Raw genomic sequence first — 27,715 nt, forward strand, 5'->3', positions numbered from 1 at the left:
TCAGGCACTCACATTCCCCACTGCCCCAGCCACACTTGCAGGCTTGTTACAATCACAGCCTGGAGAGGAGGGAAGAAAATGCATGAAACGAAACATTTCAACATATCATTAAAACATCTGTGGTATTGTGTGTGTGTGTGTGTGTGTGTGTGTGAGATGCGTTCAAGTGCACGTGTTGCGGGTGTTGTTGGGGTCGTAGCCTCCCTCTTAATCAAAACAAACATGACTGAGATGGAAGAAAGACAAATGCTCGTGTGACAGTCAGGGTGAAACAGAGAGGTGGAAGAGTGCCTGGTGTGAAGATAATTAGCTGACATTTTGGGAAGCTGCGTGAGAATGTCAAATGTCAGAGGGAGAGCGCGACTAAGACATATGAGCCCATCGCACCAGCCAGTTTGTGTGGGGTGGAGGGGTGATTAAATAATGTCTTAGACTATATTTCAATAATGAAGACTACCTCCCCTAGCCAATGCCTGATCAACCATCCCATTCATTGATTTGCACTTTCATTCATCTCTCTCTCCCCTCTGCAGTCAAAGCCCTGTTCAGGTTATATCACTAATTCATTGATACCTGTATGTGCGCCCCTTCATTCCTTGTCCAATCACAGTCTTCCCACGCTGGCCTGCTGGCCAATCACTTAACCGGAGTAGTATATCAGATCCCATGTATCTTACTGGTGGTAACTCACGCTGTCCTGTTACCCCTCAGCTGCTGATCTTCGCCGAAGCAGTTGTTTCGCCCCACCTCCTCCCCTGAACACCACCAATGTCATGATGACTCCTGAAGAATTCCCTATGGGGGGATTCTCTATCCTATAATTTAATCACTGACGTCCTCCTCACGTCTCAGGAGGAGCGTCGTCATATCATGGAGTCATACGCCAAATCTCATTTGTTTATTGTATCATTAAAGTTAATTGTACTTTCTTCTGGTCTCTCATTATTGAAATGGTGAGAGTAACAGGAGGAGGGTGAAGGGGGAGTATTGACATGTGGAGGAAGAGTTGTGACAAGGAAGCAGCTGAGATGAGCACGGAAAGATGAGTGTGTCGTGTGTGTAGATTATAGAATGAAAGGGCAGGATTGTGTGTGTGTAGATGTGTGTGTGTGTGCCCTCCCCGTGTGTGTGTGTGTGTCCATGTGCAGTTCATACTTGTGCAAGGTCCATTCAAGACATCGTCTGCAACATCCGCAGCGTCTGATGAGGCAAAGAGAAACAGGGCTTAGCCTACCTAAGACACGTTACACAGAGAGAGCCCGTTCCTTGACCCGTGCGTTTTTGTCATTCACACATCTACATCCATGTCCAGTACCTCTTTTCAGCCTCCTCCTGGCAAGCTTGATCTGATCTTGCAGGATCTGAACCCAGTCTCGAGGACCAGGAAGCTTCTCTATTCTATGTGCAGTGCAGTACTTCTCTGTAAACACTGGAGGCACATGACAACACTGTATTAATGCATCCTCAAAAGTACAAACATTGGCCTGAGTGTCATGTACGTATGTTGGTTATCTGGATCTCTCACATGTCTGTCGTATCCTAGTACAGACTAACAAGACTGATGGAATCTATTGTATCTCTCTCTCTCCTTTACCTTTGATGGCACCCACAATGTTCTGGTCCAGGCCCTTGCGATTGTCATTGAGCCCTCTCTTCCTCTTGCCATTTGGCAAGGAGTTCGCCAAGGTAACATCGTCAAAGAAGGCACACACCTAAACACAGTGGATGTTCACCAAGCTTGATCGTCACCCAACTTTACATGCCAATGCAGAAACATAGTCCCGCCTCTCAAACAATCAAATGACGGTACTATATTTTTAATACAGAAAATGTAGATACCCAGTGATGTGTAACTGTAGCCACATAATAAGGCCCAATGTAATTGGAGATTGGAGATGCGCACCAGTTTGCGGAACAGCAGGCTGCCAGATCGTGTATAGTTGACCAGGATGGAGTCCAGCTGGGCCTTGGAGATAAACACGTCATAATCCTCCGCCAGACGCACCTCAGCCTTAAAGGGAATCACATACGCTAATGGCACATTTGTGAGTTGTGAAGGATTGTGAATGGGAAAGTGTTCAATTAAACTCTAACACATTCACATATACGTGCATATATAAAAAGGGGATTGACAGAAAACAAAAGCTGCTAGGCTTATATAGAAGGATGGGGTAGAAATGAAAGAGCTTTAAGTGTAAACACTGGCCCCCTAACTCATCAGGGTCAGGTCATTAGATCATTCATTGCCAACTCAACAAGACTGATTTTATAGTGTCTTATTTCTGTAACCTTCTCAGCTTTGATTTGAGGGTGGAATGCAAGTAGAGACAAAGAACCCATGAGTGTCACCTGTGGTGTGCCGCAGGGTTCAATTTTAGGGCCTATTTTATTTCTCATTTATGTTAATGACATGCCAGCGGCAGTAAAATGTAAACTTATTTTGTATGCTGATGACTCTTCCCTACTAGTGTCTGGGAAAGATATCCATGATATTGAGATCACTCTTAGTAGGGAGTTAGAAAATGTAAGGGAGTGGCTCATTGACAACAAATTGTCACTGCACTTAGGCAAAACTGAGTCAATTCTGTTCGCCACTAAGCGTAGGCTGCAGAAGTCGAGCAAGATAAAGGTTACATGTGAAGGCACTGAAATCGTCTCACAGGCTTGTGTTACGTACCTTGGGATCACTCTGGATCAGTCTCTCTCAGGAGAGGCTACTGCTGAGAAAATATTATCAAAAAGTGCCAGTAAACTCAAGTTTCTGTATCGCAGAACAAGGCAGTTTGATATTACTATTAAAAAACTCCTTGTAACAGCACTGATACAGTGCCACTTTGATTTTGCCTGTTCAGCTTGGTACAGTGGTCTGAACATGAAATTACAGAAGAAGTTGCAGGTTATGCAAAATAATATAATTCGTTATTCACTGAATGTTCCTCCTAGGACACATGTAGGTGGAAACGAATTCAAAAAGGTGGGTATGTTGCCTGTTGAGTTTAGGATTGAACAGCTAAAGCTAAACCATATGTATAACATCATCAATGGTACTGCCCCCATGTATCTGGGCTCACAGATAACAATGGTCCATACCCAGCATGGTCACAACACCAGGGCTAGTGTGCGCTCATGCAAGGTACCACGAGTGAATAGTGTAGCAGCTCGAAGCTCCTTTTTTATACTGGGTCCTTGCTGTGGAACAGCCTTCCCCTAGGTATCAAGCTGTCAGAGTCGAGAGGTGTCTTTAGAAGGCAGGTCCGGGATCATCTTTGGAGTAAAGTGGCTAGCTAGAGGACAGGTTTTACCGCCAGCAAAACAGTGTTTTTAATTCGTGATATTGTTGTTTTTGTTCTTGGATTTGGTTCTCTGAAATTGTTGCCGATTTTCATGTTTTTGTTTTGTTATTTGTTTTAATGATTTTAGGTGTCTGGTTACGGATAAGAAATGGTATATTGATTAGAAATTGTATATTGATATGACTGACTTTTTACATGTTATGTGTTGTGCGTTCTGTCCTACAACAGCAGGGACCATGTTGGAAATAAGTGTTCTCACTTTAACATGTTATCCTTTGGAATTTTCTTTTGTAAATTGTCTTCTCTATATCCATAAATAAAAATCAATCAATCAATCAAAGGACATCTGTATTCGGCAATGGCCTCTTACACATGATGTTAGTATGTCTAATTTGCTGATAATAAAGTACTACAAAACTAGTATATTTACATACTAATTTGAAGAGAGATGCTGCACTTTTTTGCTAATAGCAATGGGAATAAGACGTTCTTTTTGTACTGTATATTCATAGATAAAACTGTTAGAAAGAAAGTAAATTAAGGCATTATTTATTTGGAGGAATTCAACATAAATCATTTTAAAAGGTCCAATAGACATGCAGCATCAGATTTCGATTTACTGTCTATAACAGCCCACTGGTGGGCCGTCAAGGTATTGCAAGTGGGCCTCAAGATCATTTGCAAAAATTTACAATCTTCATGATTTTATTTTGATGATGATGATGATGATGATGATTATTATTATAATGCATTTCTCCATTGTTGAATGAGACTGTTATTTAATTGTAATCACTTATTTGTTAATTAGCCTATAGCAGACAGACCCTCACTTTTAGCTTCTGATTTATGTGTGGTGCTGATGGACAGCTCCTTTTATCATTACATTAAAAAGTGCTCTGAGAAGAGATTTTTCGACCTCTGTACTGTATACGATCAGATGTGGGCCGCGCGGACATTTTAGAGATTGTCAAGTTTAGCCTACACCCAACCCATTCAAACAACTAGTGAGAATGGACGCACCAGTATGATTAAGTTCAAATGACTAAATCAAATTTGTGGGAGAATGATCAGAAATCAGAACCACAAATTAGTTCTGATTCAAATCCCACAGAGAAAACAGAAACACAGAGAACACACACAGACTACCAATACCTCTAGGGACTGCTGGCCCCTCAGTTGGCTGAAGAGAGGCTTGTGTACATCAGTTAGTGGATTGTTCTGAGCGGGCAGAGCAGAAACCTCAGAAGCAGTACTGGGTTGGGTGCTGGTGGGCGTGAAGGAGTCTTTCTCTTTCTTGGGCTCCCCCCTCTTTCCAGATTCCGTGGGTGTGGCTGACAGAGCCAGAGGGGAACCAGCAGCTCTTCTACTGGTCAGTGGCGTCACCTTATAGATGGGCCTCCTCTTGCGGGGCCTGCGGCGCGGAGCGGGTCCAGGGCCAAGGCGAGGCGGGCCTGGAGGTTCTGCCTGCTCCTGCTTCTCTAGAGAGACTAGAAAAGACAATAACATAAACGTCTCGGTGGTGGTCTCTCTTTCTCTCGCTGTCTCAGCATGCAGGTGTTTGTGGACTGACCTTTTTGAGTCTGCATGAGCCGCCTCATGGCTCGCAGCTCCTGCAGAATAGCCTGCAAGGTGCCCTTACAGTTAGACATGCAGCAGGGGGGCTCTGGTGCGGCACGAGGGACCATGTCTGTGGGACAGTGGTGCGATGGTTAGCGATCGTCTGCACAAGCATCTGGTACACACACAATCACCATGTGTTTTTGATCCGAGTCCTGGTGTGTGTGTGTGTGTGTGTGTGTGTGTGTGTGTGTGTGTGTGTGTGTGTGTGTGTGTGTGTGTGTGTGTGTGTGTGTGTGTGTGTGTGTGTGTGTGTGTGTTAGACCTGCACTAGGTCAGCCAGTCTGCTTGGCGGGGGCTTGTCTCTCTTCAACAGAACCTGTCAACATGCAGGGTCTACTGTACCTTTGTACCGGCTACCACACATTATTGTAATGCCTCTGTCCCAATCTGTATGCACTTCTACAACATTACGCTTGTATGGTGCCCTACACTAGACTGTTTCCATAATCATTTCAATGTTTTCTTCTTCTCCCCTGATGGAACCTGAAGCTGAATCTTCTCCCCTTATGGAAACCGAAGCTGAATCTATTGGTTCTTTTCAGGCATGCCTCGGTAGCCTACCATTAGCTTCATTCACTCTGGTCAAGTCCTTGGTGTTGTTGAGCATCCTGAGGGCCTTGGAGCGGGTGCTGTACTGGTTGTGGACGAGGGTGGATATGGATGAGGGCGATGGCCCCGGGTCCCCTGTAGAGTTCCAGCTGTTGCTCTGCTGGTCCTCCAAGGCGAGAGACGAGGTGGCAGGCTGCTGCGCCCAGCCCAGGTGTTCATCCTGGGGCTCCTTTTGTAAGCTGTCCCGCTCCACCCCCACACGCTGATACACCCTGCCGGCCTTGTCACTCAGGAGCCTCATCATGCCCGTGATTTGCCTCTTGATCTCCATGCCCTCGTCCTCTAACCAATCTAAAATCACAATAGGTTTGTACAATTAGTGAGATCTGCCATTTTACTTGTGCTGTGGCCTTATTTACAAGGTACATACCTTCAGGCACAGTAGCATCCTTAGGCGCTCCATTGGCATCTTTACAACCAGAGTTCACCATGTATGTAGGCGGGTCAAAGACTGCAACAAAAACAGTGACATCTTGCAATTAAATATTCTATTTGTTGTCTTGGACCCCAGGAAGAATAAGCCTAAGCGTCAGCTAATGAGAATCATTTTTAATAAACAAATAATGTAGTCACAATATTGTGGTCGATTGCTTTCTTATGATGAGAGGATGCAGGCTGAGGACTGTGATGTCAACCAATGCACAGCCCCCTCCCATCCCATGCACATTCCACCACCTGTAGGTGGTATGAAGTGGTGTAGTCTGGATAGGTGGCCTATAGCTATCTTCGATTAGCTTCAGCAAAAAGGTGAACGATTTAAGCTGATTTTATGCATTCAGAATGCGAAAAATATTTTCATAATTTTGGACCATTCGTTTAAAGTCAAATCAAATTTGAATAAGGTTCAGACTGATATGTGTAGTGGGCTAACGTTATAATGGGGTTTTTTTTATTCACTATATATCGCCTGAGTTGTTAGGAAAACGATGCAGGTGTCGTGGCCATCTCTTTTGTTTAGGCTACAGAGTCGTCACTGTTGCTGGCACACAGCGCCAGACAAAACACCCAGACACAGACGCGCATCTTGTAAGGTCTTGCATTCAGAAGCCTACCTTCATCCGTGACCAGTTTAAAGCTCTGTGACTTCCTTCTCCTCTTCCTTTCCCCAAAATCCATTTTAAGGATTACAGTAAATCGGGGTGGTCGAGAATCGCTCTTCAGAAGATGAAATCAGTGAAAAGGCTACACTCACCGGGATCACTGTCCGTCTGCCTTATTATAATCAGTTAAAATTCTGCTTAGGCTGGTCTACACTGTCATCGGCAGATTTTCTGTCTAGCCTCCTGTGTTTGTTCGGGGATTTGATGAACGCTACTGCTATTCAGCAATGTGGGCTATTCCCTTTACCAGCATGCGGCTGGTCCGTTTCGCCATGTAAATAAATTAATGACTTTAATATTTAAAAAATTCGTCACATCCCTTTGCGCCACCTGATGGTATGTTCTCATCTGAAAGGTCGAGTCAGACATTTGCCACCACTAGTGTCCAAACAAGAGGCTGGAATTTTACAGGTGCAATAAGACCATTGATCCTTTTATTAAATCGGTTTGCAGGTCAACTTTTTATTTTCTTGATTCCCAAATGATTGTTATGCCAGGCAATGTAGCCTAGTAGGCTATGTTGTTCTAATTGGTGCTGGTGTGCGTGTGACCGACTATTCCATCAACTTAATTCAAGGAGTAGGCTATAGTTGGGTATAGGCCTACATGGTAACTTATAGGCTACCACAGAGGGTAACACAATTTGAATCTATGGAATAAGGGGTAATCGAGGACTTATTATTATAGGCCTACCTAACTACCAGGTAGGTCTACCTATTGTTATAGCTCACTGTAGCGAACCAGAAACTGTTGAACATACACTGTAGGAAATACAATACAGAGAGAAATTATCTTTTTCATTCACTGTGGAAGGCAAAACATCAAGACTTTTCATTGTCAGGTCTATTATGGAAAACAGCAGTCAATATATACCCATATTATCAAGTTTCTAAAAGAAATTGATTTAGAAATAAGAATCTAATAAGAGAAGTTTCTTCATAATCTCCTGTTTCACACTCCAGTCCAGTTGGTGGCCGTAATGTACCTTAAGTTGGCTTGCCAACCGCAATAAAACGCGAAAGAAAAAGAAGAAGACGTTTAGCAATCCAGTAGGTGGCAGTAATGCAACATTTAAGGATGCCTGCAACCCAAATAAGAAGAAAACGTTTCGCAAGAGGATAACTTCCGGGTCAAGAATATTTGTGTTTGTGTCGCCACGGCTATCTTTTGTCTAGTTATTTTAAATTAAACAATAGCGTATAATATTATTTCATCGAAATGGATATCCTCAAAGCTGAGATCGCAAGGAAGAGAAAGCTTATAGAAGACAAAATGCTTGTTGATGTGAGTGACCGATAACGTTAGGGTTGCTTTGTTTGCTAGCTAATAACGCTAACTGTTAGATAGCATTGTTGCTAGAAGTAGCTAGCTAGGTTATACAGTAGTTTATGCTTATAACCTAAGCGAGTTAACGCTACAAGTTGGCTTTTCAGACTCATTGATGCTTTTATACGCTTACGTATTGGTACAGTATTGCTATTGCTATTGGTAACGTTGTTGGTACAGGCAAGTAACGTTACTGGGCCTCACATACAGTAGCGTTAGCGATAATAGAATAATAATCAAGACAGTGTCACCGGTATTTCTTGTAAAGCTGTGGTGGCTAACGTTACCTACCATCTGAAAACATTCAATAGAAATACATTGAATTGATTGGGTTGCCCAGATTGCAGATTGTGTAACGTATTTTCCTCATTTACTCAACTGTCTCCTTTATTTTGGCACTTACCGACTTTGTAGAAATAGCTTTTTCAAATTGTTAGCTAGCTTTTCAGTCTTTATTTTTGGCACACTTCTATCGACTTTCACACTCCTACTCCAGCAAGATTTTGCCTATACATTTCAAATTTTGTTCGTCAGATAACGTTATCCCATTGTCCAAAGTATTGGTTTAATGTTAAACTATCCAGATGCTGCTATGCCATTTGATGCCATTACTCTCTCTCTGGAAAAATAATGATCAACAGTACTAGTGGGTGCTAAATAGATAGCCATATTTAAGATTTGTGATCTTTCCACAATATTATAATAAAACCGAAGCAAACATAAGTAGTGAGTAATCATACCACTCCAGACTGGACCTCCACTAACCTCACACACAAGGCATTTCCACAGCCTCGTGAGGTTGTATGTTCTGCCCACATGACATGCATGATATTAACTAGCCTCGACGTGAGACTCAGCCTTCATTGGAATGAAGGCTGAGTCTTGTGTCGAGGCTATGTATGAACTATGCATCATGCTGGACACAGCATTTGGTTAGAAGTGGAATACAAGCTAACTAGCTCTCTGTTTTTGCCAGGATACAAAAAAGTTCTTCAAAAGATCTGACCTTGCACGCAAAGAGGAAGAGGAGTATTACCTAAGATGTGGATCTAAGGTAAATTTGGTTGTTATCAAGATCTCTCATCTCATCTCTCTATCTCTATCTCTCTCTCTCTCACACACACACACACACACACACACACACAGGTTATTTCCCATCTGCTTAAATCGCTGTCTCTCTCCACTTAAGTTTTATTCACAGCAGCCAGTCATCCACGACTACCCAGCACTTTACCGTAATTTAGCTTGGTGTTATTTTGAAGATACAAAAAGGTTCCGGCGTTGTTCAGGTGTAAAGTATTTGTGTCTGTGTTTACTGTGCTGTTTCTCCCCAACCGCTGCCTGCATCTGTAGGTTCAGAGAGAGACTCCCGAGACCCAGGTATGGGCTTGCACAGTGAAGGTTGCTGACCGGATGCATGATGTCAAGGATAAAATATACTGTGTTCCAAAAATGTCCCCTTCCTTGGCACCTTCTCTCAAAGTTCACCAGTCTTTGGTGACTGGTGATGATTAAGGCCTAAATAACACGGTGGAGACATAAATTATTTATTTGCCAGTTGAAGTTGTGATACTTCAACTTCTCTTGGTTGCTCTTGGAAGTCTACTCAATCACATGGAAGTATTTGAATGAATTTATAGGAACTATCGGGTTAGAGGGTACATGCATAAACTCAGCAACTATAACTTGTCAGAAAGCAAGGAGACAAGGAAAGGAAGCCACAAAACCAAACTGGGACACAGCTGCAGTGTGAATTTCAGCATGAGTTGCCAAACTGGAAAAAAAACACAAAATTGGTTATCAAGCTGCGCTTTCTATGTTGCATCTTAATCCATGACAGCAGCTCGTTTAGTTGTACCAACTTTCAGTTTCCCCTGGTTTTGTGTCACTAGTTTTGCATTGCCTTGTAACAGTTGCTCTTGGGAAAACTACATTTTTATTTTGTTTTCAGTGCAAGGCCTGAGATCTTTATTTGAGCAAGGTCCATTGTGCATTTGGAAGGCTTTTTGTTAGCCGTTTCTGTTGTTCAGCCTTTTAGATTGTGCTGCTCAACCACAATCTAAGAGTGCTGAGATGCATGAGCCTTTGAAAGCATGATCTGCCAGCACATTTGAGGTTTTCTTGTTGCAGTGCTTTGCTGCCAAAAGACTGAACGCTTTTTACTGTAGGTGGTGCAGCCAGCATCAGAATGCCACAGTATGAACATTTTGAGTTGAATGGTGATACAGTATTATGCAATATTCTTGCTTCTATTGGTAAGTTATTTGACTTGTTATTTTTTTTTTAGAGGAGCTTGACTTGTTTTAACCCATTGATACCTGATGCAGCATTTGCGTGTATATCCCTCATTTGTGTGTGTATCCCTTGGTCACGCGGTTCACGGTCTTAAAGAGATACACACACAAATGCTGCATCAGGTATCAATGGGTTAATACAGTAGCTGCAGGTGAGTCAGATAGGGACTTGAATGTATACAATTCAGTAATCTTAAGAGTGACTCTCACATCCTCTTCAATCCTTTTTCAATCGGGTTTCATCTCCCAATGAAACCTGACACGCTTGATCTTTCACACACACCCCAGTTCCATTCATTTTGATTTGGATTGGTCCAGGAAGGAGATATGTTTAGATATACCGGCTAATCAGATTCTGGCTTTCCACATGACGACGTATTATCACGGTTAAGTTCTCACCTATATATATTTCCGTGTCTTTCATGTTGTCCTGAAGGCTGATAAGAAAGAGGAAGATGAGCCATCCCGCTCAACCAATCCAGTGTTGGAGCTGGAACTAACAGAAGAGAAGCTGCCAATGACACTGTCACGACAGGAGGTGAGTCGATGTATAATATTAACACTTCCCTCTCAATAAGCGTTGCCTCTAAATTACATTCATTCAAACGTGTGTTTTACATCATTGTGGTTGCTTAGGTAATCTGTTTTACATCATTGTGGTTGCTTAGGTAATCTGTTTTACATCATTGTGGTTGCTTAGGTAATCTGTTTGACATCATTGTGGTTGCTTAGGTAATCTGTTTTACATCATTTTAACACTTCCTTCTCAATAAGCGTTGCCTCTAAATTACATTCATTCAAACGTGTGTTTTACATCATTGTGGTTGCTTAGGTAATCTGTTTTACATCATTGTGGTTGCTTAGGTAATCTGTTTTACATCATTGTGGTTGCTTAGGTAATCTGTTTGACATCATTGTGGTTGCTTAGGTAATCTGTTTTACATCATTTTAACACTTCCTTCTCAATAAGCGTTGCCTCTAAATTACATTCATTCAAACGTGTGTTTTACATCATTGTGGTTGCTTAGGTAATCTGTTTTACATCATTGTGGTTGCTTAGGTAATCTGTTTTACATCATTGTGGTTGCTTAGGTAATCTGTTTGACATCATTGTGGTTGCTTAGGTAATCTGTTTTACATCATTTTAACACTTCCTTCTCAATAAGCGTTGCCTCTAAATTACATTCATTCAAACGTGTGTTTTACATCATTGTGGTTGCTTAGGTAATCTGTTTTACATCATTGTGGTTGCTTAGGTAATCTGTTTTACATCATTGTGGTTGCATAGGTAATCTGTTTTACATCATTGTGGTTGCTTAGGTAATCTGTTTTACATCATTGTGGTTGCTTAGGTAATCTGTTTTACATCATTGTGGTTGCATAGGTAATCTGTTTTACATCATTGTAGTTGCTTAGGTAATCTGTTTTACATCATTGTGGTTGCATAGGTAATCTGTTTTTACATCATTGTGGTTGCTTAGGTAATCTGTTTTACATCATTGTGGTTGCTTAGGTAATCTGTTTTACATCATTGTGGTTGCTTAGGTAATCTGTTTTACATCATTGTGGTTGCTTAGGTAATCTGTTTTACATCATTGTGGTTGCTTAGGTAATCTGTTTTACATCATTGTGGTTGCTTAGGTAATCTGTTTTACATCATTGTGGTTGCATAGGTAATCTGTTTTACATCATTGTGGTTGCATAGGTAATCTGTTTTACATCATTGTGGTTGCTTAGGTAATCTGTTTTACATCATTGTGGTTGCATAGGTAATCTGTTTTACATCATTGTGGTTGCTTAGGTAATCTGTTTTACATCATTGTGGTTGCATAGGTAATCTGTTTTTACATCATTGTGGTTGCTTAGGTAATCTGTTTTACATCATTGTGGTTGCTTAGGTAATCTGTTTTACATCATTGTGGTTGCTTAGGTAATCTGTTTTACATCATTGTGGTTGCTTAGGTAATCTGTTTTACATCATTGTGGTTGCTTAGGTAATCTGTTTTACATCATTGTGGTTGCATAGGTAATCTGTTTTACATCATTGTGGTTGCATAGGTAATCTGTTTTACATCATTGTGGTTGCTTAGGTAATCTGTTTTACATCATTGTGGTTGCATAGGTAATCTGTTTTACATCATTGTGGTTGCTTAGGTAATCTGTTTTACATCATTGTGGTTGCATAGGTAATCTGTTTTTACATCATTGTGGTTGCTTAGGTAATCTGTTTTACATCATTGTGGTTGCTTAGGTAATCTGTTTTACATCATTGTGGTTGCTTAGGTAATCTGTTTTACATCATTGTGGTTGCTTAGGTAATCTGTTTTACATCATTGTGGTTGCTTAGGTAATCTGTTTTACATCATTGTGGTTGCTTAGGTAATCTGTTTTACATCATTGTGGTTGCATAGGTAATCTGTTTTACATCATTGTGGTTGCATAGGTAATCTGTTTTACATCATTGTGGTTGCTTAGGTAATCTGTTTTACATCATTGTGGTTGCATAGGTAATCTGTTTTACATCATTGTGGTTGCTTAGGTAATCTGTTTTACATCATTGTGGTTGCATAGGTAATCTGTTTTTACATCATTGTGGTTGCTTAGGTAATCTGTTTTACATCATTGTGGTTGCTTAGGTAATCTGTTTTACATCATTGTGGTTGCTTAGGTAATCTGTTTTACATCATTGTGGTTGCTTAGGTAATCTGTTTTACATCATTGTGGTTGCTTAGGTAATCTGTTTTACATCATTGTGGTTGCTTAGGTAATCCGGCGGCTCAGAGAACGAGGGGAACCGGTGCGGCTGTTTGCAGAGTCTGACTACGATGCCTTCCAGAGACTCAGGAAGATTGAAATTCTGGCCCCAGAAGTAAACAAGGTAGGATCTCTTGGGAGTTGGACTCATGACCCTTTCAGACACTTGAGCCGCTGAACATCCTGACACGCTGATCCAGATCCATCCTGTGTACGAAGCAATTCGAGTCAATAGGTGAAACGCACACCTGTAGCGGTGAGGTGCCGGCCGGCGAAAAACAAATATCAAAATAATCAAAGTAGCCGGCGCACACTCATAGCTCAGCCTCTGATGCAAACGTTTAATGAGACACCAACGGAACCCGACAGAACCCCAGGAAGCAATTGGAGCCGTGTACACAAAGCACAGGAAAGTCTGATGTCACTACCATTCACACCTGACCCGTGACAGACCTGCATACACAAAGTGTCATTCCTTAATTGTCACTCCTCTGTGAGTGTTTACATATTGTGTTCAAAATGGCGGGTAACCCGAAGAACAAACAACAAATGAGCTGTGTTCCCAGGGCTTGAGGAATGATCTGAAGGCTGCCATGGACAAGATTGACCTGCAGTACCTGAACGAGATAGTTGGAGGAACAGAGCCTGGAGAAGTGGACACACAGCATGACCTGAAGGTGCACGAGGAGAACACGAGGATAGAAGAACTGGAGGTACGGTGCACAGGGTCAGGGGGGAGGAACGGGACTCGCCCATTAGTTATTGTTCAGTTAGCTCACGTTTTGATTGAAATAAGTGAGTGGCTGAGTGAACATTGTGCAGTCTCCCATTTGTTATTAATAAATACTTATTAAAGAACTGTTCAAAATGTACCTGGGGAGAGCTACGGTCAAAAATGGGAGAGATGACTTCATCCCTTTTTGTGTCTGTCTTTTCTTGGTTTTCGGTATATTGGTAGCTTTGTTTCGACAATGTTTTTTCTTTGCAATGGGGTTTTTTCCATACTTGTTTGTGCTTGGCCTGCCTAATAAGAAAGAGAACCGTGTGATGCTCTCAGATGAAATCCAAACTGTCAATCATCCCCATCTGCTGGCCAATTCTGCTACCTGGGCGATTTGTAGCCACCCGCACATAGCCTCTCGCTCACTGCTGTCATGTCCTCTCTCTGTCTGTCTCTCTACCAAGTCGTGTTTTTATCAGCATCCAAGAAGTGATGAGTTTAGATCACACTTGAGCACGAGAGGGAGAGAGTACTACTGACTCAAAAGAATGGCATAAGTACCTCAATAAAAAAAAGTGACGTAAATTTCCATTGTCCATAAATTACTCTGTATATTGTAATGCAGTAAGTAATTACATAATTTTGTTGCATAACCCTGTTCAAGTGTGTGTGTTTTGGGCTTTGTGTCAAGAGCCAAGCTACTTGTTTTGGGGACAGTCTGTTGTTTTTCTCTCCAAGATCTGGCAACCCTGGTTCATACTCTAAAACTTAAATGAATAGCCCAGGCTTTTATTTGCTTCAATCACTGAACTGACCCGGCCTGTAATTGAGACAGGTGTCGTCTATATGGGACAGGTCTTTAATTCCTTTCGCACAAAACTCTTGTTCGCAAAGATGGGAAATACTATCAAAGTTGAGTTTTGTGAAGGTCAGAAGGGTGTATTACGACGTTAGCAGGTGTTGGGAGCTTAGTGCCAACAAGATGGAGCGCTGCGGCGGTGGATTCTCTGAGCAGGCTGTCCTGATCGAGGTAGGCCTAGGCATGATCGAGGTAGGCCTAGGCATGATCGAGGTAGGCCTAGGCAAGCTCTGTCAATATACTGGTGGTAATCCTTATTCAGAAAGGGAGTGGGTGTTGCTACCTTTTTCAAATAACAGGGTTAATGTTAGGGAGGGAACATACTGTAGGGCTGAGGGAACATTTGACCATGTCTCTCCCCGATACATTTTGAAAAGTCTCTAATTTTGTATCGTATCGTCAATCAATTTTGTATTCTCAAAGGAATTGCACGCTGAGCAGTGTAAAAACTAGCTTAACAATAAAAGTCAAAGTTATTATGCTTTTCTTGCAGGGAGAATTCAGGTTCTAATTTATGATTCCATTCTCCCACAGGCTGTTGGCCAAACCCTGGGTACAGGAGATGATAACAGAGACCAGGATGTTATTGACAAAGTTTTGAAGGTAAGACTGGCAATGTCATACTCTGCCTTTGTATCTAGAGGGAGCTGTTGGATAATAAGTGTTTACAATGTTTTTGTGGCTGCAACTCATGTTATTTTTCTTTATTCAAGTCCAGCGCCTGTTTGCAGATGATTTTCTAATGCTTAAAGGGATACTTTGGATGTTTTGTTGTGGGGTTGTATGAGGTACTTGCATGTACCCATGTCCACACTCGGCACACAGCTCTACTAAAAAAAATCTGAACTATCCCTTTATATATGTAGGACATTGTTGTTAATATTCCTTTCTTGTTATCATGTTCTAGTTTCTTCTTGGTGTTTGGGCCAAAGATCTGAACAGCAGAAAGGACCATGTGAAGCGCAGTGTCCAGGGCAAGCTGGCTAGCGCCACCCACTCACAGACAGAGTCCTATCTCAAACCTCTCTTCAGGAAGCTGCGGAAGAAGGTACTGATGTGGAGAGGATGTCAGGAATGGGACCAGTTTATGTAGTCACGACTCATGTTTTGACTTTAGTGTGTGTTAGTTGTTATTGATTTATTATTTCACAATTATCTCTTTCAGAATTTACCAGCTGACATCAAAGAATCAATCACAGACATCATCAAATTCATGTTGGAGAGAGAATATGTCAAGGTATGATAATATTTGTATAACCTAGTGTTTCCGCCCATGTTGCCCTTAACCTTCGTCTTGTTTTATTATCACAATGTCGGGGTCATAAATGTGTGTGTGTGTGTGTGTGTGTGTGTGTGTGTTCGTTCGTTCGTTCTTCCAGGCAAATGATGCATATCTGCAGATGGCCATCGGTAATGCTCCCTGGCCTATTGGTGTGACCATGGTGGGTATCCATGCCCGTACAGGACGAGAAAAGATCTTCTCCAAACACGTGGCCCATGTTCTGAACGATGAAACTCAGAGAAAATACATCCAGGTGAGACCCCGAGACTTCAAACCTGCAGAAAAGCCATGTACATATTGGGGACAGTGTGAGGACAATGTGTGTAAAGTAGGGCTGTCGAACGATTCATTTTCTTAATCTCGATTAATCTCTCTTTCAATAGGTAATTGTGATTAATCACGTTTTTAATTGCATGTTTACCAGTCCATTATTTTGCATTTCAAGACGGGTTTTAAGTCCATATTAACAATGGGAAGCAATTCTTACCAGGGTGTCTTGATTGGGAATCAGATAAACACAAAGAAAAACAATTACCTTCTGATCATTTATCATTATTTCTTTCAAATCAAAAGTACAATGTAGACCTCGTTAATACAATGTCTACTTCAAAATACCGCTTAAACACAAAATGCGATAACACTGTGGTCTTGAAACCATGACTTTTAGAGGTAGGGGACCACTTCAAAGTGTTTTGCATACTTTAATCCTGTCTATATTCTGTTAGCAGGAATATAGTAACGCAGTGCCTATTCTGTGAGATGCAACATTTTTTCGAAATGATTACACTGTTTCCACATTGAGAAATATGCAGGGTTGCATGTACAAAATGTACGGCACATTTCAAAAAGGTGAATGAACCACCAGCAACAGTGGATGGGAGTGACTACAGTGCATTTACAGTTCACTTTGCCTTAGCTCTATGATGGGCTGGGGGCATTCCTTTCGATGGCAGCCTTTCTTGCAGATTCCAGATCTCCAGTCTACGACGTTTTTTATCCATTCTGTCTTTCTTCCCCCCTCCTCCTTTCACGCACACCTCTCCCTCTATTGTTGCCAACACCAAGCAGTGCATTTACACACATGAAATATCACATGGCAGACCAGACAGAACTAAAAAAAATTACATACACGCTCCAATAGTGATTGTTTTACCCCAAATCTCCCTGTAAAAGCAATCCTGTCCAAATAAGTCTAAAGAAAAAATATAGAGTAAGATTTTGTAACCCTGTATTGTATATTTCATTTCAATATACCATTTCTTTCCACAGGGACTGAAGAGGCTGATGACCATCTGCCAGAAACACTTCACAACTGATCCATCAAAGTGTGTGGAGTACAATGCTCTCTAGTTATGCTCTGTCCTTTCAATGTGACTTTTGCCCCAAGGTGGTCGGGCCAATTCTATCACAATGTAAGGAAAGTCCAATTTGGGAATGTTTCCACCAGCCCAGTTAATGTGTCCTGGCATGGTTGAATGATAAAAGGCCAATGTTTGCAAGGACTTCAAATAAATCAGCATTTGGGTCGAGGTCCCCACCTGATGCCCCCACATGTATATAGTCAGAGTAGCTATTCTGTCATTACATTATGTCATTATGATAACTTCTGTGTAAGTGTCATAATATCTTGGAATTTGCTTGCGACTGCCTCAAAGACCCCAAAGTCCCTGCTTTGAGATCCAAGGGGGAAACGACGTCTTCATACACACATTAATTTGATTGATCCAGCTGCTCATGCTGTAAAAATGATGAGTTTTGAGGATTAGGATTTAACTTTATTTCCTGCTCTTTTTCTGTCCTGTATTGGCAAACATTGTACATAACTCTTTGAAACTTTTATTTTCATGGTGTCTCAATCAAGACGCCTCTTGCCAAGGCAGATCAAACGGTGTAAGTTGTATTACACCCAGGAAATGTTTATTCATAACTTTCTTTGTGGGCATGCTCAAATCAGTACAGGGATTGATTGTAAATGCATATTTGAATTTTTCATGACTTTACAACAACTGTATGTGCACCATCTTACAAATACAATAAAACACTGTTTTATGATACAAAGTGTCACGCTTGTTTTTATTTTCTATGCCGTGTGAAAAGTGAGATCCTCTTTCCCAAGATTAATTTGTTCTCTTGTTCTGCAGCTGAACTGCGGCCTATTTTTAGATGCCCTTTTTTCCCATAAAATGTGTCTGCAGAAAAACAATTCCTAATATGGACTCTTTGATTCCCCACAGTGTGACTTTAAATAAGGAAAGCCTGCATGGCCATGTGTGCTACAGTAACATTATGGATAAGCAATCTAACTCCCAATAGTTGAATAATGGAGATGGTAACCACGTCACTGTGACCTTACTGCATTGCGTAACCATGGTGACGATCTCTTCCTTGTAGTTGTTGGTGTGTTCTCGGCTCGGCTGCCTCAGCCCACGTCACGGCACTTTGTCTGCCAGCTGTGTGTGAACGCACGTCACTACCCGAGTCAGACTGACAAGTCCTCCATGAAATGGCTGCGTTTTTCCTCTGGAATATGAAATGATCAGCTCTCACACGTCTGTCTGCCCTTGAGATAAAGAAAGCGAAATATTTTGGATTTTCTCCAGTTTAATCTTTTGTCCCTCTCTGCCAGTTGTGACTCTTAGCCGAGGCCTTGAAATGATGGTCCCATCCAAGTATTTGCAGTTCATTTCAAATGAACAATGGACTTCCCTGTGTGTTCTCATAACTCTGGGGGTTAGTGTCAACTCTGTTATCTCCCAAGGCCAGAGCTGTGCCCAACTGACAGGAGAGTTTGTTCCAAGTGAACAGACCAGAGTCAGAAATAGTACCTGCATTGCAACACTTAGTACATTTCTAGATATACCAAAACCACAAGATAGACTTCCAGATCAAGACATTTCTCCAGTGTGCAATATAACTTTTTTAGGTAGAGGAATGGTGCTGTCAAAGGGAATAAAACGATCAGCAAGGCAGCATATTGTCTGCAACACGTGAAGATAAATATGTCTCTGCATTAATATTTTAAATACCAAATGTCAATTTGACCATGGAAATAGCAAATAGAGTACATGTGAATTCACAATATTGCTGTTCTTGTTGAGTATCATATTGACTCAAGAGAGTGTTAACCAAGAGTTGAAGAATGCACACTTCACTAGTAGGATATTAGTAGTTAACCATTGAATGAACTTGGTCAACTACAATTAATAGCAATTGCTCCTACATAAGGTTCAGGCTAAAAAGCATACGCATTTTGCAGGCTCTGAATGTTATACATGTGGACTCCTTGTTTCTCATAGACCGTTTTCACGGAATTGTCAGTCCTGCTGTATAATGTCTTGTATTAGCAACACTGCAACAGGAAGTGAGCTGGCTGGGGTTCAATTTAGAATGTTTTTGTTGTCAAGTTAAAACCGTCTATAATAACACTCGTGAATTCTGCACCAGAGTACATGCTGTTCTGTTTCACTGTTGCTTCCCACCCATTCAGACAAGGTTGAATTCCTCTGTGTGTGTGTTTTTTTTTCAAATATCACAACACTCTGTGATTCATGTCAAGTCTGGGTTTCTCGCCCTGGTTCTCTCTCACCATGTCTCTGGGTCTCTCGCCCTGGTTCTCTCTCACCATGTCTCTGGGTCTCTCGCCCTGGTTCTCTCTCACCATGTCTCTGGGTCTCTCGCCCTGGTTCTCTCTCACCATGTCTCTGGGTCTTGCCCTGGTTCTCTCTCACCATGTCTCTGGGTCTTGCCCTGGTTCTCTCTCACCATGTCTCTGGGTCTTGCCCTGGTTCTCTCTCACCATGTCTCTGGGTCTTGCCCTGGTTCTCTCTCACCATGTCTCTGGGTCTTGCCCTGGTTCTCTCTCACCATGTCTCTGGGTCTTGCCCTGGTTCTCTCTCACCATGTCTCTGGGTCTTGCCCTGGTTCTCTCTGGCCATGTCTCTTGTTCGCCCTGTCAGTTTCAGCTTTGCTTGTGCAATGCTTTTGGAAATTTTTACGAGGGCTGAAATCTCATCTGTGGCCTCATCCCTTTCTATTGGCCGTGACCCCATATTTGAGATACGCTGATCTACTTCCTGACAACAATGGGGCTTTTTATTCTCGCGGTGAGGGCCCACCCTACTTTTTTCTCTAATGACCTGAGATCTATGCAGGGCCCCATTATGGGCCATAATAAGATCTGGGCAAGCTGATAAAAGACTGTTCTCTGTGCTCCTTTGTTCCTGGGCAGCACTGTGTGCGAGTAGGACGTGTGAGGGAGCCACTCAGTGTCATTAACGCATTCAAATCCTCAGGCGTCAGAGATGGACGAGCTCCACAGCTCTGGGTCATTGCATATATTAGCATGCCAAAGTGGAAATCAAAGCCAAAGTGTTGTTTAGACGCTGGATTGTTATGGAACATTATTGCGCCCTTGATTGGGGGAAATAATTGAGTTAGGTGAGATAAGCTAGCAATCTCAGTTTCAGTGAAATTATATATTAACTATATGCCATATGGTCTTAAACATTGTGCTTTTAGTGGAGCTTGTCTTTCTTCAGCTGGAAAAATGAGTCTTCCAGAAGCGTTCCTTTCAGCTGATTCCATTTTGAACATAAACAACAAGACAACAGTTCAATTCCATATCAACCAGCCCATCTTTTTTTGTTTCCAGATGACCAGCCTCCGTTCATTTTCCTGGAAAAGCCCCGTCTGTGGTTGTCCGCCAGCTTGCCTGTCTTTAATTAGAGCTGCACTTCTCTTTTCATCTGGATTCTGGACAGGCTGGCCGTTAGATCGTTGCCAGGCACCTGAGCAGAGGTGGAAACCAATTACCTGTGGAGGCATACTGTAGTGTGTCACTCTCTCTCTTCCTCTCCATTTGTCTTTCTCTCTGTCTTTATCTTTGGATCAGTGAATGGACAGTTGCAGTTTTTTGGTCACATGCAGAGACACCTATGGGAAGGTATGATTAGACAACTCGATAGCAGAGCATTATGGACCTGGCTGTGTCTCTCCTGTTACGGGTCATTTCCGCAGCCACAGAGGCAAATTGATGTCATCACCACCACACTCCAAATGCTTTTCATTGGCCGGGCTTAAAGGTCAGAGCATTAGTTAAAATGCTAAACCGCGTGCGATGAAGGTGACGTATTGGGGCCATTCAGGGGCAGGTCAACCTTCCTGCAGCAACAGAGACCAGAAAAATGGTGGTACATTTCAGTGAAGGAATATGTCACAGGCATTGTGGTAATGTATATTGTGTGTGTGTGAGGGGGATATCTAATTTATTCAACCATTCAGTCATGTTCTGGTGGTAACACTTTACAATAACTGTCCATTAATTAACGGTTATGGTTAGTTCATGCTTATTAACTACCCCTTAGGCCCATTATTCCTCTTCAGGGTCACACAGGTTGCTGGAGCCTATCGTGCTTTGGACAGGACAGGCTCTCACTATACTCTGTAGTCATCTTGTGTTTTGCCACCTTCACTTCAGCATTCCATTCCATCTTCTGCAGCAACACCACAGCGCTGCACCTTTCCATACAAATGGGCCTTGTCCTCGAAGGAGCCATCACCATGGTGAATAGCCTACATGGCCACCGCATGGCCACAAAAGATGTGAAATGAGTTTGAGGCGGGCATCCATCATGTCAGCACACATGACATTGGATCTAGGCAGAGATCAGCACGGACTGTAAACAGACAAATTGAAATAGAAATACATGGCAGAGAGGGTACAGTACAGGAGAGATGAGAGGAAAGGGGGAGAATTTCTATTGGGAGATGTGATTAGGAATATTCATTAGATCTCCACGTCCCCTGTCCTCTCTGGGCAACCCTCTGGGGCAGAGCAATGGTGTTTCCCTATCCCATAGCAGCAAATATAGTGCCTCATCTGATCAGATATGGCAGCTTCTCCTTTCACAAAACAGTATCTCCCCATTCTGAAGGAAATTACATGTTGGTGAATAACAATGCCTCCATACTCAGAAACCAGTTATTTTTGGTTACACAATACACATATAGGTTTACTGCGGTGCGGTTGGCAATGTCATTTTATTCTGCCAGAGAGAGAGAGACACACACACAGCATCGACCTCTCTGTTTTTAGAAACAGTAAATCAATAGTTTCTCAGACTAAAAAAACAGCTCCATTGTCCAGCTCCTGCAGTTTGCTCTTTGCTGCTATATCTAAATTATTATTAGATCACAGGGAGTGAGAATCACTGTATAGTTTCCACTCAGTTGTAAAGTGATGACAAATTCAGAAGTGATTGATCTCAACATTATTGTAATGTAGGCTAACTGCTGACGCCCCCTGAGCATGCAGCCCGTTTCAGGCTGATGAGAGGAGGCATCGCATCCATGTGTGCTGCAACATTCAACTTGCAGCGAGGGAGAGGAGAGGACGCATGTGTTAAGTCGCAGCTGGTCTAGTGAACCCGTGTGTTTGTTTGTGTGCCTGGCATGGATTTAATGCTTGCCTCTCGCTTTTTTAAGTGAATGCATAAATGATGTGCCGACGTTAATTGATAGGATAGGATAGAATAGCTCCTAGCATTCAAACCCGCGTTTTGGCACACAACACGTTAATTTTTCTGCGCACAGCATGGACGGATTGCAGTCAGAAAACGACGGAGTTGGAGAAAACGCGGAGGAAAAGTATCGCGCGTTAGCCTATGACACGGCATTCAGCACTTTGGTGGCCGTGGCCGTGTACGTGGTGGTGAAAGTGAGCCTGGACGGCATCAGGCAGTGGCGGGCCAGGATCTCGGTGCTGATCGTGGGCTCGGGCCCCGTGGGGCTGACGGCCGCGCTGGTCGCTGTCCGCTCCGGCAAGGTGCTGAAGCTGACCGTGCTGGACGAGAGGTACCGGGCGGCGCTGCTCTGCCGCCCCCAGCAGATCGCCCTGGATCCCCGCAGCGTGGAGTTCCTGCTGGGACTCGGGGTGGACTTTGACAACATGGAGGGCTGCTGGCACGACGAGCACTTCTTCACCAAGATCGGCGTGTTCCAGGAGTACCTGCTGAGCATCCTGGAGCAGAAGAAGCAGAAGGTGGACGTGAAGGTGCAGCTTGGCACCAAGGTACAGCCTATCCCCTCCCTCTCTGCTGGCCCGTCCAGTGAAGGATAAACGCCCAGTGTTATAAACAAACAATGACATGTAAAACTACTCTTGGGTTTTAGTTCACCCAAAAATGGGCTAGTAGTATTTGCACATTGTCACTTAACTTCTACTGCTTTCAGGGAGTAATAAGGATCATTTGCCTACCTAACCTGGAGGGTTGGTCATAGATAAACACATATGGCTCTGACAGCTCACATTGAGTCATATGTGAACTCGTGTGCATGTATTCAGAAGTTATGGGAGGACTGACTGACTGATGGGTGTCGATAGAGGACTTTTTAAATGACTATATTCAGTTTAACTCAAAGATAATGATAGGCTGCACCACTGCAAATTAATATTTAGTTACAGTTAATCAACAAACAACATAGCTACATATTCATTCACTCTCCTTGTCCTGCTAGGTACTAGGCTATAGAGGGGGTATAGAAGTGAATATAACTCAATACGACTGAAAAATAAGTGGGCATGCTCTGCACTGCCTTGCAGTCTGACTATCATTATAGTCGTAGCGTATGACAGAGTAGGTACGGCTTAGTGCTCAAAATATTATGTGCATAACATACATACGGTAATTACACATAGGCTATCAATCTTACATGCTATTTCTATTCTCTCTCTAAATCAATAATCCACTAACCCAAAGGTATCAATAATATATTGAACCACTGAAGTCACTAATGTGTGAGGGCCTGGGAGGATGCATGCAGCATACTGTAGCTGGCATATAGAGGGTGTGTGTGTGTGTGTGTGTGTGTGTGTGTGTGTGTGTGTGTGTGTGTGTGTGTGTGTGTGTGTGTGTGTGTGTGTGTGTGTGTGTGTGTGTGTGTGTGTGTGTGTGTGTGTTCTATTCTCTCTCTAAATCAATAATCCACTAACCCAAAGGTATCAATAATATATTGAACCACTGAAGTCACTAATGTGTGAGGGCCTGGGAGGATGCATGCAGCATAGCTGGCATATAGAGTGTGTGTGTGTGTGTGTGTGTGTGTGTGTGTGTGTGTGTGTGTGTGTGTGTGTGTGTGAGAGAGAGAGAGAGAGACCCAAAGTCTCAGTTACTACCTCTCCCGTTCAGTTCCAGGAGGTGTATCCCACTTGGCCTTCATAGTCTGTCCAAACCTGATCCTCCCTCAGAGGCAGCGGTCAAAGCCAGTGAGCTGCTGTGGGCCTGGGCTCAGGCAGAGACTTGTGTTGCAGCCTGGAGCCTGCTCACACTAATCTCAACCACAGAGGCCTCAGTCCAAGTCAGATCTCACTCTTTCTTTCTTTTTTCAACATTTGAAGAACATCTTGATTTGCAGTTTGTATACATCCGGAAAGCTGAAATACAGGGAGTATTCCTCATCAAACAGGATTTCATTTATGGTTATAGCCGGAGATTTTAGAGCCATTTACCTACTTACAGTAGATTTGCCATAGATCAAGACTTGCCATCCTACAAATCTCCCAAAGCTTCTCGTCACACATGTTGTGTAATGTCAAAGCAGGCTCTCAGTCAGGATAACCTGTTATGTAAGCTGACCTCAAACCTGAGACGGATTGTGCTGAGAAATCTGCCCTTTTTAGGGCAGTGAGATGTCAAAGACTGAACAGTAAACCCAGTGCAATCCAAACATATTCTGAAATGCCTGAAATAGAAAGAGGATCGCTTTAAAAATGTTTTCCCAATTGGATTGTCAAATGATTCCATTATGGATTAGTTACAGTGATTTCTGGCATGTGATTTTGAGCATACAAGATATTTTGTTTCATGAGTGGTTTGAGGAGAACGTGACAAATTCTATCCACATTATATATTGAACAGTTAGGTCAAGTCAAGGTTATTTGTACAGCCTTCCATCACCTTTACAGTCTCAAAGCTCTTCACAATGGCCACATTCTGAGAAGAACAATAAATTAAAATGACACCTTTGACCTTCAGTTTGGAACGAGATACTCAGATGAAAACCTCACCAGGAAAACAAATTGAAGAAACCTTGGGAGGGTTGGTCAGAGAGGGATCCCCCTGTGAGGAGGGCTGGTCAGAGAGGGACCCCCCTGTGAGGAGGGCTGGTCAGAGAGAGATCCCCCTGTGAGGAGGGCTGGTCAGAGAGAGATCCCCCTGTGAGGAGGGCTGGTCAGAGAGAGATCCCCCTGTGAGGAGGGCTGGTCAGAGAGGGACCCCCCTGTGAGGAGGGCTGGTCAGAGAGAGATCCCCCTGTGAGGAGGGCTGGTCAGAGAGGGATCCCCCTGTGAAGAGGGCTGGTCAGAGAGGGACCCCCCTGTGAGGAGGGCTGGTCAGAGAGGGACCCCCCCTGTGAGGAGGGCTGGTCAGAGAGGGACCCCCCCTGTGAGGAGGGCTGGTCAGAGAGGGACCCCCCTGTGAGGAGAGTCAGGCAGTGAACAATTGTGTCTCACAAGGCTGTAAGCAAGAGAGCCAAGACTACTGCTCCTTTACAACTGAGTTGAGCGACTGTCGACACTGACAGAAGCCACGGTGATTTCCAGTGGATATACATTACGTCGATTCATTTGATAATTTACCACTCCTTTGAGATACAGCTCTTTCAACTTGAAAAGTTCATACAAATATTCCACAAGGTCACAACCTTCACTTTCCATGTAGCGTCTAATATTATAGGAACAACTGCCAGTTCTGTTTTGGGGGGTGAATGATGTGGATCTGAATGGATGTAACTTTTGACATAGCCGCTATCTATATTGCTGTCTACAGCTGGCCAGAACCAGAATTCAGAGTTACTTATCACAGAGAGGAATGTTTCGTTCTCAAAAGGTGCAAGTGTGTTTCGTTTTTTTTTTCCTACTACTCAACATTGGAAAAACAGTAGCAAGCAATATATCCCACTGTGCTGCAGATAGCCTACCTGTTAGTGTTAGATGCACATTGTATGTGTTGCCAGTCCTCTCTGGCTTGCCAGTAGCCTTCCTTTCCTCCACAGCTCCAATGCCATTAGTGTTTGCAGCCGCCGTCCTTAGGAAGACGCTAGACAAGGTCAAGGGGGCCTCGGAGCACAAGAAACGTCAGTTTCATTTACACTCACTGCCAACTTTCCCATCTCCTCTTAATTAGACAGGACATTGTCTTTGAGGACTGATTCTTCCCCCTTCTAGCCTGTCCGTGTTTCGAAGGTCTGTGTACTGTGTGATATAGAGATGGATTCAACATAGATCTCTCAGGCTCTGAGCCGTTACAGCCTCTGTAAGGCCACTTTATTCTCCGTCTCAGTCTTTCCTTAACTTGCTTGGTCCTGCCTTTTTAATCCCTCGCACGGCCAATTGGTGTTTTACTGAGGGCAGTGATGCATGCACAGCCACAGTAATACATCTCTCTCTCTAAGAGTGGTGCTGTAGGCACAATATATACAGCCAAGACAAGCGCGGCCTTGGGAGAGACCACCTTTAGTGATTTGTGTGGGCATATTGAAGAAACAATCATTAGCTTATTAGATTACCCTCTGTTGTATCTGAGGCTGTCCAGAACATCCATAATTGAAACTATGATATAGTAATGTGATAAATTCAAAAGGTTTTCAAAGTGAGAGGCGGGCCTCCCCCAGGGGGGCTCCAAGCAGTTTCAGGGGAGGCTCACTGAATGGAAGTGAAAAAATATGACATTATGTTTTCAAAAGGAGATCACATAGAATAGGCTAAATGTGTGTGATTTGGTTAAAGAGATAGTTCAGAGATAACAGTCGTTTAGGGGAAATTTTTACAGTTTTTCCCACTTTCCCAGATTCTGAACAAATAAATGCCTTCAGATAGACTTTTGATGTATTTGCTGTAATCTGAAGTGTGTCAGAAAGCAATATCAAGCTATCTTGGCTCAATTGTTGAGTGTCTATATAGGATCAAATAACATAATCATGATCCCATAGGCATCTAGGAATTGAGCGAGGGGGCTCCTTTTTCCAAGCTTTGTCTTGTGGGGAGGCCCACAGTCTCAGACTTTGAGAACTCCTGTGATAATGCATTTGTCTTCCTTTGCTTTAGTTCACAGAGGAATACCTGCGGCGGATTCCGCAGAATACCTGGCCCCGTGTGATCGTGGTGGCTGACGGCTCGTGTGGCGACTCGTGCTCTGTGCTGGGTATCAGCTCAGACTACACTGTGGAGTCCTGCCACGCCTACGGAGCCAACGCTACTATAGAGAGGCTCGACCAGAGACAGGTCTGGAGACACACACACGCACACACACGCACACGCACGCACACACACACACGCACGCACACACGCACACGCGCACACACACGCGCACACGCGCACGCACACACACACACACACACACACAGTAATGGATGCTCACCCACACTCAGTGAGGTAATAAGCAACAGGTTGGCGCTTGTATAAACAGTGAAGACAGTAACAGGATATTGCCGTGGTGGAGAGAGTAACTGCGTGGCCTCATAGAGCTGACCTGAGCAAACAGAGATGCGGACCTGCTAACAGCAGCTGAACACAGTATCTAACTCTAATATAAACACACAGATTTCAGCAGACTGTTGGATCTCAGCGTCAACACTGGCCTTGTTTTGATATACTCATTGAACTTGATGGGAACAGCTGTTGTGCTGATGGAGACAGTGATAGCTGGATGATAAAGCATCCATTTCTTCACGGCCACTGGCCAGGCACCAACTCTGCTCCCTGCCCGCTGAATATGGATGCAGATATCAAAACACCAGCTGTGATGTTTGGATGATGGGTCAAAGGTCACCTGTCATTATACAAGCAGATGGGTCAAAGGTC

General features: G+C 43.1%; 2 protein-coding genes across 2 annotated transcripts; one reads left to right on the forward strand and one right to left on the reverse strand.

Moving 5' to 3' along the window:
• On the reverse strand, positions 1-6,638 carry bend7 (BEN domain containing 7; the record flags this gene model as incomplete). Its single annotated transcript, XM_083654721.1, has 8 exons — positions 1-59; positions 1,301-1,429; positions 1,595-1,712; positions 1,904-2,011; positions 4,446-4,780; positions 4,864-4,980; positions 5,475-5,813; positions 6,575-6,638. The coding sequence occupies 8 exons, from the start codon at positions 6,636-6,638 to the stop codon at positions 1-3; spliced, it is 1,269 nt and encodes a 422-aa protein (XP_083510847.1).
• A 1,113-nt stretch (positions 6,639-7,751) lies between these two features.
• On the forward strand, positions 7,752-17,885 carry prpf18 (PRP18 pre-mRNA processing factor 18 homolog (yeast)). Its single transcript, XM_083655181.1, has 10 exons — positions 7,752-7,906; positions 8,925-9,002; positions 10,679-10,780; positions 13,007-13,120; positions 13,563-13,709; positions 15,111-15,179; positions 15,484-15,624; positions 15,742-15,813; positions 15,956-16,111; positions 17,128-17,885. The coding sequence occupies exons 1-10, from the start codon at positions 7,841-7,843 to the stop codon at positions 17,206-17,208; spliced, it is 1,026 nt and encodes a 341-aa protein (XP_083511307.1). The 5' UTR covers positions 7,752-7,840; the 3' UTR covers positions 17,209-17,885.
• Positions 17,886-27,715: the final 9,830 nt, after the last annotated feature.

The sequence above is a fragment of the Poromitra crassiceps genome, assembly GCF_964638095.1.
Source record: "Poromitra crassiceps genome assembly, chromosome: 18".
NCBI classification, from domain to species: domain Eukaryota; kingdom Metazoa; phylum Chordata; class Actinopteri; order Beryciformes; family Melamphaidae; genus Poromitra; species Poromitra crassiceps.

What these genes read in the sequence shown, in the direction of transcription:
- prpf18 (XM_083655181.1), top strand. Translation starts at nt 7,841, where the DNA reads ATGGATATCCTCAAAGCTGAGATCGCAAGGAAGAGAAAGCTTATAGAA. An exon ending in ACCTAAGATGTGGATCTAAG is followed by an intron (nt 9,003 to 10,678) that starts GTAAATTTGGTT and finishes GTTGTCCTGAAG; the next exon opens with GCTGATAAGAAAGAGGAAGA. An exon ending in CTCAGAGAAAATACATCCAG is followed by an intron (nt 16,112 to 17,127) that starts GTGAGACCCCGA and finishes TTCTTTCCACAG; the next exon opens with GGACTGAAGAGGCTGATGAC.